General features: G+C 38.0%; 1 protein-coding gene across 1 annotated transcript in view; it reads right to left on the bottom strand.

Moving 5' to 3' along the window:
• The window catches only part of LOC149838668 (seven transmembrane domain protein), an 86,898-nt gene extending 67,636 nt beyond the window's left edge, over positions 1-19,262 (bottom strand). Inside the window, exons 1-3 of the mRNA XM_090006733.1 lie at positions 19,133-19,262; positions 16,497-16,566; positions 3,789-3,848 (exon numbers count right to left, since the gene is read on the bottom strand). Of these exons, the coding sequence (XP_089862859.1) occupies positions 3,789-3,848; positions 16,497-16,566; positions 19,133-19,209 (207 nt within the window). The 5' untranslated portion in view covers positions 19,210-19,262. The remainder of the gene's footprint in view (positions 1-3,788; positions 3,849-16,496; positions 16,567-19,132) is intronic.
• Positions 19,263-19,681: the final 419 nt, after the last annotated feature.

Below are 19,681 nucleotides of genomic sequence, written 5' to 3'. Positions count from 1 at the left end.
GTTCCAGTCTTCGGTGCCACAAAACAGACTCATCCAAAACCGAAGATCCATATCCGATTCTAACTTTTTTTTGCTCCCTCATATAAATCCAAACCAGGTAGTACAGATCTTCTTTCTTATGGTCAATCTCAATCTTCTTCCTTGACAATTGATCTTGCACAACAAAACCAACAAAGAAGAAGATAACAGTAGAGTTAAGTTTGGTAATTTGACCCACAGAAATAAGATTCATAGCAAGAGATGAAACGTGATAAACTTGATAAAGATTAAATTTACTACCAGGATAAGAGTCACAAGTAATTGAACTCACTTAGGAGACAGACATAGAAGAACCATCTGGAGTGCGAAAAAGGCCACTACAGGGACGATAATTAGCTACGTCAGACTCATGAGGTGTCATATGGCATGAAGCCCCAAAGTCTAATAGTCAACCAAATAAAGGACCTAAGATACCGGAGAAAGCAATATCATAGGAGGAGGCAGGAGTGACAGAGGAAGAAGGGCCAACAGCCGACTGAACAAGGAGCTCCAATTGTTGAATATGATGTTGAATCTCTTGTTGAACTTGCTCAGTCTCTGAAGTTGCTTACTACCCAACAATTCAACATCAATCAATGCAGAATCACCAGACTGCTCATCCTTTGGTATTACACCCTTACTTTCAATAGAAGTTGCATATGTATCATCTTTCTTTTTCTTGAAAATTGGGCAATAGTTCTTCATGTGACCAAAACCCTTAAAATAACGACACTAAACAGAGCCAAGGTCACCTCTTCCTCCAAGTCCCATCTTCTCTTGTCCTCCAGTCCTACCACCTCCTCTTCCCCCCATTTTGTCATCCATCTGCCTAGATATAGCCATGACATTATCCCCGATGAGAAAGATCCAAGAGACTTTATCTCAGTCTCCTCTCCTCTGCAATTAACTAAGCAATAACTTGAGACACGGATGGTAAGTGAGAACGATGCAAGATGACATTCCTCGTCCCATCAAAATTTAGCCCAAGGGCCATGAGAAACTCAATGACTTTGTTTGTCTCTTTGTATTGATTAAGAAGCCCCAAACAAGTTTGACATGAAGTGCAAGACACACATTTTGTACACTTCTCACATTTCTTTTGCCTCTCCATTAGTGCAAGAGCATCTCACACTCACTTATTGCATCTCTGAATAGAATTCTTCGATTGACTTACTTCCTTGGTGCATATTTCTCAACTCTTGAGTGAGTTGATAATGTTTCGCCCAGTTTTCTGAATTATAGACTTGTCTGAGATATGTCCAAGCTTCTTTTGACTCATAGAATTTGGAAATGTTCATGGCAATCCTCGATTCCACAGACCCAAGAATTCAAACTTTGACTCGTACATTGTTCATTACCCATTCTTTAATAGATTTATCAAAACCCTCATCAGAAGCTTTAGGTTTTGTTTTTAAACCATCAAGATAGCCTCCCAATCCTTTTCCAACAACCACACATCCAAAAAATCAGCCCAATATACATAGTTTGTCCCATTTAACTTGACTGGAATGATTTGAATCTCTACCTTCTCCATGATACCACTCACAATAAATATTACAAAAAAAAAAGACGAAGGGATTGAGCTTACCAACAAAAGAGAAAAACAAACAACTAGGAGCACTTCAAGAGTCACATGGATAACACAAGGCACAAATGAACACTACAATATGCTATTTTATGCTTAAAATTGATGAATCCACACAAATGCAGCACAACCTTACCAATCTAGATGCAGTTGACACCTTGAAAAAGCTCAAAAAATAGCTTACTGCAAGCTAAAATGCCCCAAATCTTGTTCAAATCCTCTCCAAAAATACAATAACCGCAACCAATATTACCAAGACCCTTCACAAACCACTTCCACATGAATTTTACACCCAATAGCTATGACCCAATACTGTACCATAGTAAATCTCAACCAAAACTGCAGAAAAATAGGTTACCGCTAGCTAGAGCAACCCAAAACTTCGATAGAACTCTCTCAAAATGAAACACAAGAGCACCACACCACCACAATAATGTTTCTAGGTCAAAAACGACCTAGAAGCATCCAATATGAGCCTCAAATACACAACGATTCACAAAGATTGAGCAAAAAACCCAAATCTGGTTATTGTTCATGCCCCTTTTGAAAAATCATTGAAAAATCCATATTAAATCAACCATGCCTTCAATGAAGATGATCTTTACACAAATCATCTAAAATCATGATCTACCTGGTGCTGCCTTCAGATGTGACAGAACTCCAATGTTCATTCGACTCGACCCTTCAAAGATGACGCCAGCAGACCTTCACACAGTTTCAAACTGAACTCCTCCTCTCACAACCTCAGATAGGCTTTGATACCATGTTTTAAACTAAGTTTAGTTCCACAAAAACAAATATATTTAGACTATGTCAAAGGGAGTTTAGGAGACACAACATGACATGTAACACACTACAAGAATAACGATAGGCAAGTAACGCAACAGATATTTTTTTATTTTTAATATTTTTATTTCTATTTTATTATTTCATAGTTGTTTTTTCATTTTCTTAGCAATTTCAAGTGTATTCCTATGTCACACGGACTCGGCTAGGGAGGTGCCGCACCCGAGTCGACACGCCCCGACACGGGTGCGGACACGGGTGCGGCCTCGGACACGGCCTGGACTCGGTCAACGCCGAGTCGGACTCGGTCAACGAGTCCAGGCCGAGTCCGTCTTAATTTTGGACTCGGTCAACGTTGACCGAGTCCAAAAATGTCCATTTTTAGTACAAAAAATAAAAAAAAAAGATCTTTTTATATATTTTTTAAAAATATATATATATAGCATGAGTCTTAAACATTAGGCCCAGAAAAAAAAATTATTCTTAAATATTATCATTTAATTCTCTCTCAATCTTAAAAGCTAATAAATTCTCATCCACGAGTACCAACACTTTTCATCCACCAAGTTCTCTCTCTTATAAAAGCTAATAAATTCTCATCCACGAGTAGCAACACTTTCTCATCTACCGAGATCTCTCTCTCTCTCTCTCTTTTTCAAATCTAGCTTTGAAAAATTAAAAGCTTTTAATGCTTTTAATTAATGTTATGAATTTTAGCAAAAGATATTTAATGCATTTACCAGAACATGCTTTTAGTTAATGCTTTTAATTAATACCTTGATGATGTTTTATTCCCATGGTAGCTAAGACTCGGCTGAGTCAATGATAAACTCAGCCTAGTTTGGTTCTAACCCAGTTATACTACTATTTTAACTCAGTTAGTTCAGGATCTGAGACAACTTGGAAGAGTCACGAGCCGAGTCCAAAATTTATATAGACATATGCACACACTGGATATATATATATATATATATATATATATATATATATATTTTTAAATATATATATATATATAGCCGAGTCCCCGTGTCCAAAATTTTTAAAATTGCGCCGCACCCGTGTCGCACCCGCACCCGCACCCGCACCCATGTGACATAGGTGTATTCATTTAATACACACGCATAAATATGCTTGAAAAATAGAGTAATGTTTAATAACAATTATATAGATAAAATAGACAGCTTTTAAAGGACCACAGAAGTGCATAATATAGATTAACAAGAAATAAGAGAATTCAACTATATTTTAAAATCCTATAAATATCCATAATACCATTTAAAATGTAGCATTATCATGGCACTAATCCTGAAAAGTAAAAAGACCATAAGAACCATCTCATCCAATCAAAACAGGCAATCTTCAATGAAAGTTTACCATGTACTTAGGATTAAACAAATACCTGAGATGGATCAAAGCTGTCATTCTCAGGCACTTTGAGAAAAGTGGCAAGGCAAACAAGCTGCCAAAATAGTTAGAATATGTGAGTTAAACTGGAAACAAAGAGAAAATAGCAACATCAAACTTTTGGTTCAAGCACATTTCATAATTAAAATTTTGACTCAAGAGAGACAGATTTAAGGGTGCACATCATAGTAATAATATATTCTAGACAGCTAAAGTTATGTGATTGGTGTGATCCAACAGTCCAGCGCACAAAACATGCACTGTTTGGATCATCACCTATTCACTGGCACTCCGGCCATCAATAGGAATCAGGGTAGTGCTCATACCTGCCCCGCCTCCCCCCACCCCGCCCCCCCCCCCCAAAAAAAAAAGAATTAAAATACTCGCATTAGTAATTACATGTAACAAAAACATATCAATCAACTGCAACCAAGACATGTTATTTCAGCAATAAAGCTACATTAGATGGGAGAAGCTTGATGATGATTATAAAGCCAAAATAGCATTGCATTGAGTTGGCACAAATTAAAATTTGAAATTGTAGATGATATGCAAACTGACAAGGTTTTTAGAAGATAACCTAAGCCTAATATAGAAAATATTTGGAATTTCTGGAATTTTGAAAACTTATGCTTAATTTTGAATAAATGTATACTCCATGAATAAATGACGTGAAAAGTAAAATGAGAAATTATTCCTGAAGTAATAAAACATAACAAATAACCAATAAAATAGGAAAACATGGACAAAATAATCATGCTGAAGCACTAATGTGAGAAAAGCAAAACATGCATGAAAAGTCAAGCAAATCAAAGAAAGAAAGCAACAAAAAATTGTACATAACTACATAGTCTACATGTCAAGCTGTGAAGACTTGCAATAATTCGATAATTCAAAGTCAAGCCGACAGATATCGACATCATTATTTTCAGTATTTTCAGAACTGACTAATGTAGAACAGTAGAGAGGAAGTAAGAAGAGTATGCAACATGCTGTCACAAAGGTAGGCAAAAGAGCTTAAACCCCACAATGGCAGAAAGAGCTCTCGTGTGTGTGTGTGTGTGTGTGTGTGTGTGTGTGTGTGTGTGTGTGTGTGTGTGTGTGTTGTGTTATATGCATGTGTGTGTGTGTGTGTGCAGAATTCTAGCTGTGTGTGTTAGTTCAGAATTCTAGATCTTTTAGACTGTTGTCCCACTAATAGCTCAAACTCTCCCCAAAAGGAGGCCTTCTTTGTTCTGCACCTAACTTGTCTAGGAAAGGCCCAAAATCAATCTCAGTAAACAGTCAGAGGATGTCCAGTTGAATGATCCAAATGCATTTTAGGCAAAACAGTTATACAAGTTTCACCCATTTAGGTTGCTTTTGCCAGCTCACAGATATGTGAATTGGCATGACTTTTGAATGTAAAATATGAGTGGACAAAACAGGTACCATCTAATTTATTGAAAACATACTTTATCAAAAAATACAATTATCCGAAAATCAGCAACCAAACATTCCTAAAGCTGCATAAGGTCTTTCGATGTAGAAGCAAGCAGTCTGCATCTTCCACAAACATGGATTTTCACTAAGCCTCTCTCCAAGACAATATGTACATTGTCAATCCCTTCTTGTGGATCAGAACTTACCTAACAAGAGTGCTTCAATCACCAGCACCTCTGTCATCAGGAAACCAAGTTCCACAACCTTCTAGAACTGAGTAGAAGCCAATCCCCACATATTGCCTTACAACTTTACGGGAACCCATCTTTTGGTGAACAGTTGAAACCAGTCTCCTGGGACTAGTCACTTATAACCTCCAACACATTCTAGAATTCACAGTAGGAGAAAACTAGCATGTCAAGGGTGAAATAAACCAATCCATGTTAAGTTTCTAGGCTGCTCATCATATAGGTTCCACCCAATATACTTAAGTTTAAGCTGAAACTGTGGTATAGTTCAACTTGCGTTCTCAAGCTCAAGGTTTTTGTATCGTACAATATGGTACGATACGTATCGTAACTTTGGGAGAAACCAATATGAAGAGTGTGTATCGCACGATACACCTTCGACGTGCTTTAAAAAAACCAAAAGTTATTTTTTTACTTTTTTTGTTTTAAATACCTCTTGAGGGCCGACTCCCTCATTTGTGTAGAGGCCATTAGAGGGGAACTCGCACACCCTAGGAGCCGTGAGAGCGATTTGGGGCGCCAATCTGCGTGCAAGGAAGAGGGTTTTTGCGATTTTTTCAAGAGTTCATTTCCACCATTTTTCCACTCAAGGAAGTAGGTTAAGGTAAAAAATCTCTATTCTATGTGTGTGTAAACTTGTTGTCGAATATTTGTATGCCTATATTTTTATTTGGTGGTTAATTAGTTATGTTTTATTTTAGGTCTTTTGATGTTGTCGTCAAGTTCATCTTATAGATATGATCCTGCATGGTAATATTGCAAAAGCATGAATGATATACCACGACCAGGGTCATCATTGAGATATTTGTTTCATGGATATATTATTAGAGGTGGTGATGCATAAGCATTGGGATTTGTGCCACATGTGAAGAGCAGGAGGAGGAACCAAAACTAAAAATTTGATCTAGGATATATGCCCAATCCAATTTGAATCTATTTGGGCCATTCTAGACCTAAGGGTATTTTGGTCATTTAGCATGCAATAATTTTCTAAGATTTTTGTCACATATCTCTAAGAAAATTCCTTTTGTTGGTTCCAATTTTGTGAATTTTTGGAACCACATAAATACTTTTTATATTTTTTATTTTGTAGGAGCCGGATTCTATTGATCCAGATAGGTCTAGTATCCATTAGGATCTTTTTGTGGTACTAAATAGTGTATGGGATACCCAAGTAGGTTTTTATTTTAATCCATATCCATATTCAAAGATCCACAATACTTTTGAGGAGGCCCCAATCCACGCCTTGTGGAACTTCCTCATTGTCGCAAGATGGAGGTGGCCTTTTGAGAGGCCAATCCTTGGCAAGCCACCTCGCCCAAATTCTTATTGGGCCAACAAGAGGTGCCACCCAAGTGAGCCCCTCTCTTTAGCTATAGTGGCTCCTCATTGGCCAAAAAAAGGAGAATAAGACAAGCCCCTTTAAGACTTCTCTCTCATTGGCATCAAAAGAGGTGGCCTCTCATGAGGGCCAATGAGAGACAAGGGAGGTCTTATCTTCCATTTAAAAGGAATTTTCAAAAAACGTTGGGGGTCTTTTTGCTTCTACTTTGAATTTTGACATTTTGTGAAAATTTGTGGGTGAGGTTTAAGTGAGAGTGAGTGTTTGAGTGTGGGTGTAAAGCTTGTGATTGACATGAAGGGCGTGAAGGACGACCCATTCCCATCTTCGTATCCTTCTTGGTGATGTTTTGCTGTTCGTGGAAACGTTGTGCACGCTGGTGGAAAAATCCCAGCTGAGTTTGTTCTTGGTGTGGAGCGGGACGTCTTTAGAAGCTGCTCCAGTGTTGCGGAACCAAGAGTGTTGTTGAACCAAGGGTGCTGAACCTGATCAAAAAATGTTGGTGAACTAGGAGACTCCATTGTTGCTGCCGAATTAGAAGCTGAAATGTGTGAAGATTGAAACCCTTGTTGCTGACGGTGTCGCTGATGGGACCTTCATTGCTGAAGGTGCCATCTGAACCGGGTGCTTTAATAACACCTGAAACCCTTGTTGCAAAGCCGGGCGTTGGAGAGGTTGCAGCGCCATTTGCGTTGGGAGTTTAGCGGCTGAACCAGTCTCACCGCTGAATCGAGTTTGGATGTTTCTTGGTTGTTTTTCTTTTAGCTCACTTATTACTTTGACATTTGATTGAGCGCTTAATTGAATCTGAATCCGAATGACGTGTGTCTGGATGTCTACGTCAACTTGAATCAAACCAAGTTACTCGTTAAACAAAAATTCTGAATTACATGTGTTAATGTCGGGTTCATGCATGCTGCGATTTACTTGGGATTCTTGAACACACAATACGTTGTTACCCTGATTACACATTGATGTTCATTTCTACTATTAAAGCCCGGACTGTACCTAACTGTGGAACTGTAGAGACTCAGCGTTGGAGTCTTTACCCATATTTTAATCCATTCCTATTAGGCGCTTTTGGAATCAGTCCCTGCCAGAGTTAAATTGAAATTATGTCCTGCGCTATTGTAGCTAATGTCAGCTTGATTTGTTTAGTGCAAAGCATGTTCAATGTTCAATCAGATCTGAAAATTTATGTAATATTAGCGATTGATATGCCGTATCTAATTCCCGCGAGATATACATATATATGTTTTCTCAACCGGCATTGGAATTAGTTGCTCACTACTTATTTCAGCTTGCGCATATGTTACAATTTCTGTTTAAAGCACGAAGCAGATTAATTTTCTGTCTGCATGACTGAACATTAGATTCATCCCTTGCTGGTTTACTCCATTCAATTTCATAGTTCAGCTGAAACAGATTTGTACTCCCTGAATTTTATAAGAACTGAAATTGAATGCAAGATATATATATATATATACTGTTTTGAAACTGATTATAACAGTTTCAGAATTTACAAAATCTGGTTTTTACTTTCATATCCAAAAATCTGAAATCCAGTTTTGAAACCTGATAGCTTGTGCATTCTTATCGTACCTTAGAGTTGTGTCAACGAACCGACCTCTGCAGTCGGTTTGCATCAGGTGGACTGCATATATTAAAACAATATATTGCAAGTCTTCGTCAAAATATACGTCAATGTAATTATCCATCTATTCCTACCACTTTTAGTGTTGATGTTATGGATGAACTATAAGAAATTCAAAGAATAAGAATTTTGCAAAAATGCAAAGAAGGACTATCAACCATTGTTCTAGATTCTGAAGATGATGATGTTGACCCATTTGCCAAAAAAATAACTAAAGATAAAGAGATCACCGGGCAGCAATTGGATGCAACACTAAGGAATTATTGTCCTAATGTTTGGCAAATAGGCTTTAAAAGATAGTTTAGTGTTAGGATCTTTATAGTTTAGAACTTTAGAAATGAAGATCGGCATGTAAGACGGTTAAATGTAATGTTTTTAGTTATCATGAGCTCTTAGTAGTTTAGTTATGACTTATGACATTTTAGTATGACTTGGATGTGAATTTAGTATTGTTAGTTAGAGCTTTAATTGCATTTAAATTTTAAATTATGTAGTTTTTTTTTATTTACATTGTCAGATATCAGTTGCATGGTTTGTTATTAATTTTAGCAGGAGTAGAAGAAGAAGATGATGATGATGGTTATCATGATTGAGGTTTTATATAATAATTTGTTTTTGTTTTTTAATATGAAAGTACGAGTCTTGTGGCATGTTCTTAATTGCAAGAGTCTTATGTAACTCATAGAGACATAAATACTTCACAAGTGATTTTATGGTTGTATTTTGTGCAATTCATCATTGTTTCATGTGTTATGATGTTTTTAGAATTTTTGTTATTTTTTTATATTTCTTGATTTTTTTGAAAATTTTGAAATTTTTTTATTAAAAATTTACGATACATTTACAATACGATACGGCATTATTTTGGGCCCGACCGATACGGGTAATGATACGATATGTACAACCTTGCTCAAGCTGGTTCATTAACCTTAGCTAAACTTATTCCTGAGTTAAAAGAAAGAACTCTTATTCTTTGTTGTTATCTGTAACAGCCCAGTATAAGGGGAAAGAAAAGAGCTCAAACTCCTAATATTTAGTGGGATAAAAAAGGACCTTCTCTACTGTCAGCAACCTTATATGTAGTGTGTGTGAGTGCCTGTGGATGTTATTTTCCCAAGGTCAAGAATATAACCATCATATTTTAGAATCTTCTGCTTTCACTTACATGCCCAATGCATATTCCATGACACAGAAACTCCAAAGGCTGGCTAAAGTATTGGTTGAATAACATCTGAGTGCAAATTAATACACCAGTTCGTCAGGAATAACCCTTAAACAGAGGAACTAATAGCTCCAATACAATGCCCTTTAAGTTATGACATCAACATGAAGATAAGTAACCATGACTAAACCTCAAAAACTTGAGAAACAACAGAGACTGCAACTGTGAGGATGGAAGGGTGACAAGGAAAAAAGATAGTTGTGAATTACTTTTTATTGCACAAGATACAGTGTTTTGTGGCCCATCACAGATGCTTAATATTGCTAAACAGAAAATGCAGGTAGCAGGCAATTTACTAACCTTGACTAATGTTGTTCCAATATAAACAAGGGCAGTTGCTTAAGTTATTTTATATTAGAGGGTTTCTGAAATTTTGTCCTCATAAGGACTTACATGTAATTTCTCCTTTTTGCCTCTCTCTATTTAATATAGAGAGAAGCCCTAATTAATGCAAGTTATCGAGTTCTATTCTCACAGCCGTCTCTCTCCTTCTCTCTCTCTTCTCTCTCCCTCTCTCTCTCTCTTCTTCTCCCCCTCTCTACCTAGGGTTCGGGTCATCCCTTCTCTTCTTCAACATGGTATCAGAGCTAGCGATCTCAGGAGCGTGATCGATCTGATCTCAGGAGCGTGATCTACATCCTCGAACCAGGTGTCGATTAAAATTTTTTTTGAGATCTGATGACAGATCTGGCCTAGATCTGTTATCAGACCTAAAGAACAACATAGAGAGCATCGTGGGAGTACTCAGGTCAGGCAGTCGTAATTTTTTTTTGTGTCTCACATGCCGTGACGCCTGGGTGTGGCAGCTGATAGCAGATCCTATTGTTGTATGGCTATGTCTGCTGCCATGATGTGTTTGTGGTTGTCGTGACTTACAGCATCTGCAAATATGATTTCAGTAATTGCTGTCGTGATTTCAGCATCCACCGTGACCCTTCATGCTGTCGTTATTATTTTGTTTGTCGTGATTGCATCTGTTGTCGTGACTTCAGCATCAAACCCACATCATCCGTGATTCTTCATGATGTCGTGATTGTTTTTCTCATGCTGTCGTGATTAGTTTCAACATCGGAAGCTCTGTAGTGGAAATAGCCATTTTTTGCTGTGTTGAAAATCATCATGTTTATGTGAAAGTTTTTTTTTCTGGTCGTTGGTTCTAGCTGATGCGTGACTGTTATGTGTGTGGACTGCTGTTCAAGATTCATGTGTGTGGGCTGCTGTCCACTATTGTCGTGGAAATTGCAGGCTTGATTCCTGTGGTGCTGGGGAATATTCTCCTCGTGTGACCTGCTGTTCCTTACTGTCGTGGTGTCTTTTTGTGAACAGCTGCTAGGTTGCTTGAAATCTGTCCAGATTTTTTGCTGAAACAGAAATATTTTGTTAGTATGGCTGAAACTTCAAAGTGTGATTCCAAATTGGAACACATTGGTGAATATAAAGCATTTGCCAACCCCTTCTCGTATGGCTCTTCCGTAAGGTTGAATGAAACCAACTATGCCAGATGGTCCAGAACTTTTATGATGTCGGTATCTGGACATCGTCGAAAACATATTTTGTTGGAAGGCGAACCCAATGAGAAATTGGGAAAATATGTTACTTGGGATGAAGATAATGACATAGTTATGTCATGGATCATGAATAGTGTCGAACCCCATATTGCAGATGGATTGATCTACTATAATACAGCCAAACTGATGTGGGACAATCTTCGTGATACATATTCACAAGAAACGAATGTGAGTCGTATCCTGCAAGTCGAACAGGAAATATATAATTTGCAACAGGGAGATCAGACCTTGACCCAGTACTATGCCTCGGTCAAAGCTGCGTTTAAAAGACTTAATGCTCACAGGCCCCTATGTTGCTCAAAGCAAAAAGATCATCAAGAACAAACCATGGTTGCTCGTTTTCTTACAGGTCTTTCTTCAGATTTTTCCGTTGCAAAAGTTCAAATGTTGACTGGATCAGATGTTCCCACTCTTGCCGATGCTTACAATCGCCTGAGTAGACTTGCGATCTCTCTGCCACAATCTCAGCCTGTGACTCAGTCATCTGCTCTTGTTGTCCCATCTAGTTATGGGCGTGGAAATGTTCAGAATATCAGAGGACGAGGACGTGGACGTGGTATGGGTGGCAGAGGAAAGCTTCAATGTACATTCTGCGAAAAATCTGGACATTTAGAAGATCGTTGCTGGGATAAGCATGGTCGGCCAACCTCTTCTTCATTAAAGTCATATACTCCTAAAGCAAATGTGACTACTATCGAGGCTACAAATGTACAAAAGAATATTGCTGAAAATGAGAGTAGTATCACTCTTAGTCGTGCCGAATATGATGAGCTCATAGCTCTTTGACCTTTGAGTTTCACTCCTCCTGTAGCTGGTATTGCATATTCAACCGGAAATCATCTTCATCCGACTGATAGTAAGTGGGTTATTGACTCTGGTGCATCCAGACATTTGTGTGGCAATTCTCGTGTTTTTTCAGATCTAAAGGATATTAAGGCTCAGATTGGAGTCTCCTTAGCCGATGGGAGCTCCTCCCCGGTTGTTGGTCAGGGAAATATTTCTATATCCTCCTCATTACAGTTGAAAAATGCTCTTCATGCTCCAAATTTTTCTCAAAGTTTACTTTCTGTTAGTTGTCTTATAAAAGAACAAAACTGTAGAGTAATATTTGATCCAATGGGTTGTCATTTTCAGGATTTGCTGACGGGGAAGAAGATTGGTGGAGGCTATGAAGGAAATGGAATTTACTACCTACATCACCCAATGGGTACTGTCCATGCTGCAGTGGAACATTCATTCAATCTTGTTCAGTGGCATCGTCGTCTTGGTCATCCTTCTTTGTCAAAGCTTCGGTCGGTCTTTCCTCAGATTCCTTCCACCACATCATTTCAGTGTGAGGCATGTCAGTTAGGCAAGCATCATCGAAGTTCGTTTCCTTCGAGTCAGAGTCAGTCTAGTAATAAAGTTTTTGAACTTCTTCATGCAGATGTATGGGGTCCTAGTAAGATTCCTACTAGGATCAAATCCCTAATTCTTGAAATAAAAACTCAGTTTGAATCTATTGTCAAGATTGTTCGCACTGATAATGCTCTCGAGTTTAAATCAAAAGGTCTGTTACAATTTTACCAAGATCATGGCATCCAACCTCAAACTTCCTGTGCCTATTCATCTCAACAAAATGGGGTGGCTGAGCGAAAACATCGACACCTCCTTGATGTTGCCAGGACCATTATGATTCAATCCAATGTTCCTGCGTCATACTGGGGTGATGCGATTACCACTGCTTGCTATCTGATCAACCGCATGCCTTCGTCTTCTGTGGGTGATCAAATTTCATTACATATCCTAAAACCTAATGCTCCACTTTTCCCTTTATCACCAAAAATATTTGGATGTGTTTGTTTTGTACACAAACTTGGCCCTGACCGTGATAAATTAGCCTCTCAAGCTACAAAATGCATATTTATCGGTTATCCAAAAAATCAAAAGGGCTATCGATGTTATGATCCTATTTCTCGCCGAGAGTATGTCAGTGCGGATGTATCTTTCCTGGAATCCTCTCCATATTACTCTATTTCTAGTTCCTCGCTGCAGGTTGGTCCAGCTGAGTCTTTTCCATTACCTATACCTCCTTTTCCTTTGGAATCTGTGCCCCCATTACCGAATCAAACTTCATCCACTTCCAGATTTAATAATCCTCCATTGGTATATGTGCGTAGAGCTCCACTTCCGCAAGAGCCTTCATCTTCTTCTTCTCCTGAGGTAAGTTCTACTGACAATAGTGATCTCCAGGATGATGATAACAAGCCTATTGCTCTACGAAAGGGGACAAGACAATGTACCTTATATCCCATATCTCATTTTGTCTCTCATGCCAGAATTGGACATCAGTTGAAGTCATTTGTTTCAGCCCTGTCTGCTGAAACTATTCCTCTGAACTATCAACAGGCAGCACTTGATAATCGCTGGAAGCTGGCTATGCAAGAAGAAATGACAGCTTTAGTATCTCAACATACCTGGGATCTCGTTGATTCCCCAGCAGATGCTGACATTGTTGGATGTAAATGGGTATATACAATAAAGTACAAATCTGATGGTTCTATTGAAAGGTACAAGGCCAGATTAGTCGCGAAAGGGTATACTCAGACATATGGAATTGACTTCTTTGAAACTTTTTCTCCTGTTGCACGGATGGGTACCATCCGTCTTGTTCTTTCAGTAGCTGTTCAGCATGGTTGGAGCTTATGCCAATTAGATGTGAAAAATGCATTTCTCTATGGGGATCTATCTGAGACCGTTTACATGCAACAACCTTCAGGCTTTGAGGTTGAGGGAGAGTGTCAGAAGGTGTGTAGATTGCGAAAGGCGATTTATGGCTTGAAACAAAGTCCTCGTGCATGGTTTCAAAAGTTATTTGAAGTAATGTCAAGCTTTGGCTTTAATAGATCAGCAGCAGATCATACTCTTTTTATAAAGAAAACTAGCTCTGGCATAGTTGTTATGGTGGTATATGTGGATGACATTATTCTTACAGGAGATGATGTGAAAGCTATTGAAGCCACAAAGGCTCATCTTCAAAAACACTTTGTTACAAAAGATCTTTGTTCACTCAGGTATTTTCTGGGTATAGAAGTTGCTAGGAGCCGAGAAGGGATGGTGTTGTCTCAACGGAAGTATGTTCTTGACTTATTAAAGGAAACGGGCATGTTGGGAGCTAAACCAGCAAATATTCCCATGGACCATAAAGTTCAGTTGTTTGAAGAAGGGTCAAAACCTGTTGATAGCAAAAGCTATCGCTCCCTAGTAGGGAAGTTATTATATGTAACTGTGACCAGGCCGGATATTGCTTTAGCAGTAAGCAAAGTTAGCCAATTTATGGACAAACCAACTGAAGTACACTGGAATGCAGCCATAATGATTCTCAGATATCTAAAATCATCCCCTGGAAAAGGGTTATGGTTCAGGAAAGGTGGAACTCTGGAGATAGTAGCCTATTCAGATGCTAACTATGCTGGATCTGTAGTAGATAGAAAATCTACTACAGGATTCTGTGTGTTTCTGGGAGAAAACTTGATTTCATGGAGAAGTAAGAAACAAACTGTGGTTTCCAGGTCAAGTGCTGAATCGGAATATCGGGCTATGGCCCAAACAGCTGCTGAATTGATGTGGGTTTGCACTGTTCTTCATGACCTCCAGGTGAAGGTTCTCTCTCCAATGACCATGATGTGCGATAACAAAGCGGCAACATATATAGCAAACAATCCTGTCTTTCATGAGAGAACAAAGCACATTGAGGTTGATTGCCACTATGTACGAGATATGATTCAAGCTGGTCATATTACTACCAAATACCTAAAGTCGGAAGACCAAGTTGCAGATATGTTTACAAAGCCCCTTGCTAGGCCAAATTTTTCAAAGTGTTGTGACAAGCTGAGCATGATTGATATCTATGCTCCAGCTTGAGGGGGAGTGTTGAAAATAGGTGGTTCTTTGCTTAAGTTATTTTATATTAGAGGGTTTCTGAAATTTTGTCCTCATAAGGACTTACATGTAATTTCTCCTTTTTGCCTCTCTCTATTTAATATAGAGAGAAGCCCTAATTAATGCAAGTTATCGAGTTCTATTCTCACAGCCGTCTCTCTCCTTCTCTCTCTCTTCTCTCTTCTCTCTCCCTCTCTCTCTCTCTTCTTCTCCCCCTCTCTACCTAGGGTTCGGGTCATCCCTTCTCTTCTTCAACATTAGTTAAAGCTTTAATTGCATTTAAATTTTAGATTATGTAGTTTTTTTTATTTACATTGTCAGATATCAGTTGCATGGTTTGTTATTAATTTTAGCAGGAGTAGAAAAAGAAGAAGATGATGATGGTTATCATGATTGAGGTTTTATATAATAATTTGTTTTTGTTTTTTAATATGAAAGTACGAGTCTTGTGGCATGTTCTTAATTGCAAGAGTCTTATGTAACTCATAGAGACATAAATACTTCATAAGTGATTTTATGGTTGTATTTTGTGCAATTCATCATTGTTTCATGTGTTATGATGTTTTTAGAATTTTTGTTATTTTTTTATATTTCTTGATTTTTTTGAAAATTTTGAAATTTTTTTATTAAAAATTTACGATACATTTACAATACGATACGGCGTTATTTTGGGCCCGACCGATACGGGTAATGATACGATATGTACAACCTTGCTCAAGCTGGTTCATTAACCTTAGCTAAACTTATTCCTGAGTTAAAAGAAAGAACTCTTATTCTTTGTTGTTATCTGTAACAGCCCAGTATAAGGGGAAAGAAAAGAGCTCAAACTCCTAATATTTAGTGGGATAAAAAAGGACCTTCTCTACTGTCAGCAACCTTATATGTAGTGTGTGTGAGTGCCTGTGGATGTTATTTTCCCAAGGTCAAGAATATAACCATCATATTTTAGAATCTTCTGCTTTCACTTACATGCCCAATGCATATTCCATGACACAGAAACTCCAAAGGTTGGCTAAATTATTGGTTGAATAACATCTGAGTGCAAATTAATACACCAGTTCGTCAGGAATAACCCTTAAACAGAGGAACTAATAGCTCCAATACAATGCCCTTTAAGTTATGACATCAACATGAAGATAAGTAACCATGACTAAACCTCAAAAACTTGAGAAACAACAGAGACTGCAACTGTGAGGATGGAAGGGTGACAAGGAAAAAAGATAGTTGTGAATTACTTTTTCTTGCACAAGATACAGTGTTTTGTGGCCCATCACAGATGCTTAATATTGCTAAACAGAAAATGCAGGTAGCAGGCAATTTACTAACCTTGACTAATGTTGTTCCAAGATAAACAAGGGCAGCTTTTGCTGAAGTTCCAATAGTGTCATACTCAGACCTAAAAAATACTCATCATAGAGAATGTCAAATTGCATTAACATTAAATCTCAGATGAACTTATGCTGAATGTGGCAATCAAGATGGAGAAAAAAATAGCACTAGCCGTCAATTATGCTATGTCACATGGATACGGATGCGGGAACAGGGCATGATGCGTATACACTTGGTATGACATGAACTCAAAATTTATGCCACATAGACTAAAAGATAGCTGAAATAGAGCATATGGGACTGCCAAAAAATGTAAAGCTATGTCACACTAGCACTTCACTTAGCATGTGTATCCTGTGTTGGCATGACACGACACTCGGACGCTTCATGGACATGATACAACACTTCATGGATATGGCCAAACCAGTTTCACACAGTCAACATTGTGTCATTAAATTTATCTATTTTCATTTATGATCTTAGTTACTTATTTCATATTCATTTGAGTTCTTTTTCTTTTAAAATTTGTCATCAATTACACTACATTTCCATTTCAACTTAGTTTTGTTCTTTGACGTTCCTAATTATAGTGATTTAGATTTGTTGTTGTATACATACACTAGCACACATATATATCCCTGTGTCCTAATTTTTGAAAATTATCGTACTGTACCAAGTGTATCCGCATTGTGCCCCGCTCCCACATCAGTATCCATGTGACATAGATGCAAAGTCAACCACACATAAAGAGAAAGATACGATTTCAGATGTCAAATTTGCTACAGTAATCTCTGCTAGAGGTCGCAACAATACAAACAATCCTACTACAACAGTGCCCTTCTTTTTCAAGTACATCGCTCAAAGTCATTGCTTTATGTTCAGCAGCTTCAGCTCATGCTAAAAAAGTTACTCCTAGCAGACGTGGTAGAATTATTCCAAGTATTTCTGCTGGGAAAACAATGTATGATTTTGATTTTCTATTAACTCATGATCCAGCCATCGAGTGTAGTCTGCTAAAAGAGACAATAGGTTGACCTGAGTTCAAAGAAAATCTCAATCTATATAAAGAATGGCAGTTCATCGTTTTATAGGTTTTATTATATTCAGTGGAAGAGTATAGGTAAGACTTTCCAAGTGATTCTCAACAGAAGAATCAAGGCTATTCAGGAAAAATCACAGTAATTCCCCAATCCTAACAAAGTAATTTCTCTAGAATCCAATGAACAATGATAATTACTTAGGAAGTTAGGATCAGCTTGTGAATATGTGGCACTGCAGTAGAATCATTACCAATGACACATTGTGTGCCTAAGTGCAAAAAGGCAATGCTAGTTTTGTTATGCTGAAACCTAGATGTCAAGTTAGTCTTTTCATATTCCTGTATTGTTGTGTTTATCTATTTACTTTCATTGTTAATCATGTTAGAGCCTTAGAAACAATTAAGTAGTTTTTCAAACATTAGTGACTTAAGTTGCATTATTGATGTTAATGAAAATCTCATTTCACATTTCATTTTGAAGATTTCATACACTGTCATCTATGCCATTTTTTCTTGCAAGCCTCTTATGCTTCTTTATGATACATCAAATATAAATGGATCAAAGTATTAATGTGAACAATCTGATTGGATATTCTATACCATAATTCAATCCTTTATTTCTTTATATTCAACTTATTTTTCCATTTCTTATTCCCTATCAGTGCATCTTAGATGGCAACCAGTGGATCAGTTGATCCATGAACATCCCACAACTAAAATTCTAGAGCTGCTTTTGCATTTGAAATAAATCCCACTGGCTGATTCTATGCCACTCTGTCATAAGAGGTCCAGGCACAAGTAGTAAATGCTTCAAGTGCATAAAGATCCGCACATGCTCCTGCTTTTGGAGTCTAAGTCATAATGATAGTGAAGATGCAACTCCTATTCAAGCTACGGACTCCAGACAGAAACCTGAAGTTACATAAGCCAATGGATGGATGCATGAAAATTATGAATCAAAGAGGCCATTGGAAACTGAAGTCAAAATACACTATAGAATGCAGCAGCATCGCTTTGGCATCACAAACTGCCGAAGATTATTCACCAACAAGCAGCTGTCAATCTAGTGTAATCAAATTTGGCAAACAGAACAATGTAGGACATCCGCCTACACCAAGTAAAGATCAAAGCAAAATACCGTTGCTAAGAATAATCTAAACAATCATACTGATTCAGTCTGCCACAAACATACCTATGAGGAAACCAAGAAGTAAGAAATGTCAGATACCGGATAGCAATTTTCACCCTATACGGTAGAAATCAAAGGATTGAACGCTAAGCTACACCCAAATTCCTCTTCCCCCATTACACATTATTCCATTCCCATTATGTACACCAACTGCATTTTCGTATCAAAAACCATTCCTCAGATTACCCACAACCAGATCTAACACTACGATCGACAATCAGACGACGAAAAAAACTTGAAATGAACCGAGAAACTGCAAAATAGAGAACCCCAACTTGGGAAATCATCGTACAAAATCCTAAAATGGATCAGACGTCATGGTACTCAACCACCACGAAGAAAAAACAAAAAACAAAAAGAAAACTCGCGAAAGATGAATCGAAAGGAGGAAACCGAGGGACTCACAGTGGTGTTGCTGTGTAGTAAACGGCGTGAGGGCCGAAAGTGAGAATCGCGCAATTGAAGAAGTGGAACATCGTCATCTTCTCCCTCTCTCGCGAATCGCAGAAACTCTCGGCTGTGATCGTGTCCCCCTTCCTGTAGCGGGGTAATGGTTGCCTATATTTGGGTGCTGGGCATGATGCAGGACAGTATTATTCTACTGGATCCTGTATTCGTTCGCGGTAAGTCGGTTGCGGGAAGACTTGCTCGCCGCCCATCTCGGAGATAGACGGCGCTCAATTCATGGGTGTAATGCATAACTATGCGCAGGTTCTTTGCTGAGGTCTACCCAGCTCTGTCCTGATCCGGACCCGAAATGGATTGCACCGCTAATCGGTAATTCGGCCGCCAACCCTAACCCTAAATCTCGTTGTCGGGATAAACTAAAAAAAATTGTTTTCCTCAGAAAAATATGGTATATTTGAATTTTTAAAATATATAAAAACATAAGAAAAAATTAAACATATATAACATTAAATATCATGTTAATGATGTGAGAATATCGCAATAAAA

This window comes from Nuphar pumila, chromosome 5 (genome assembly GCF_984573655.1).
Source record: "Nuphar pumila chromosome 5, dmNupPumi1.hap1.1, whole genome shotgun sequence".
In the NCBI taxonomy this organism is placed as follows: Eukaryota; Viridiplantae; Streptophyta; class Magnoliopsida; order Nymphaeales; family Nymphaeaceae; genus Nuphar; species Nuphar pumila.
This window is presented reverse-complemented; position numbering and strand designations above follow the sequence as displayed.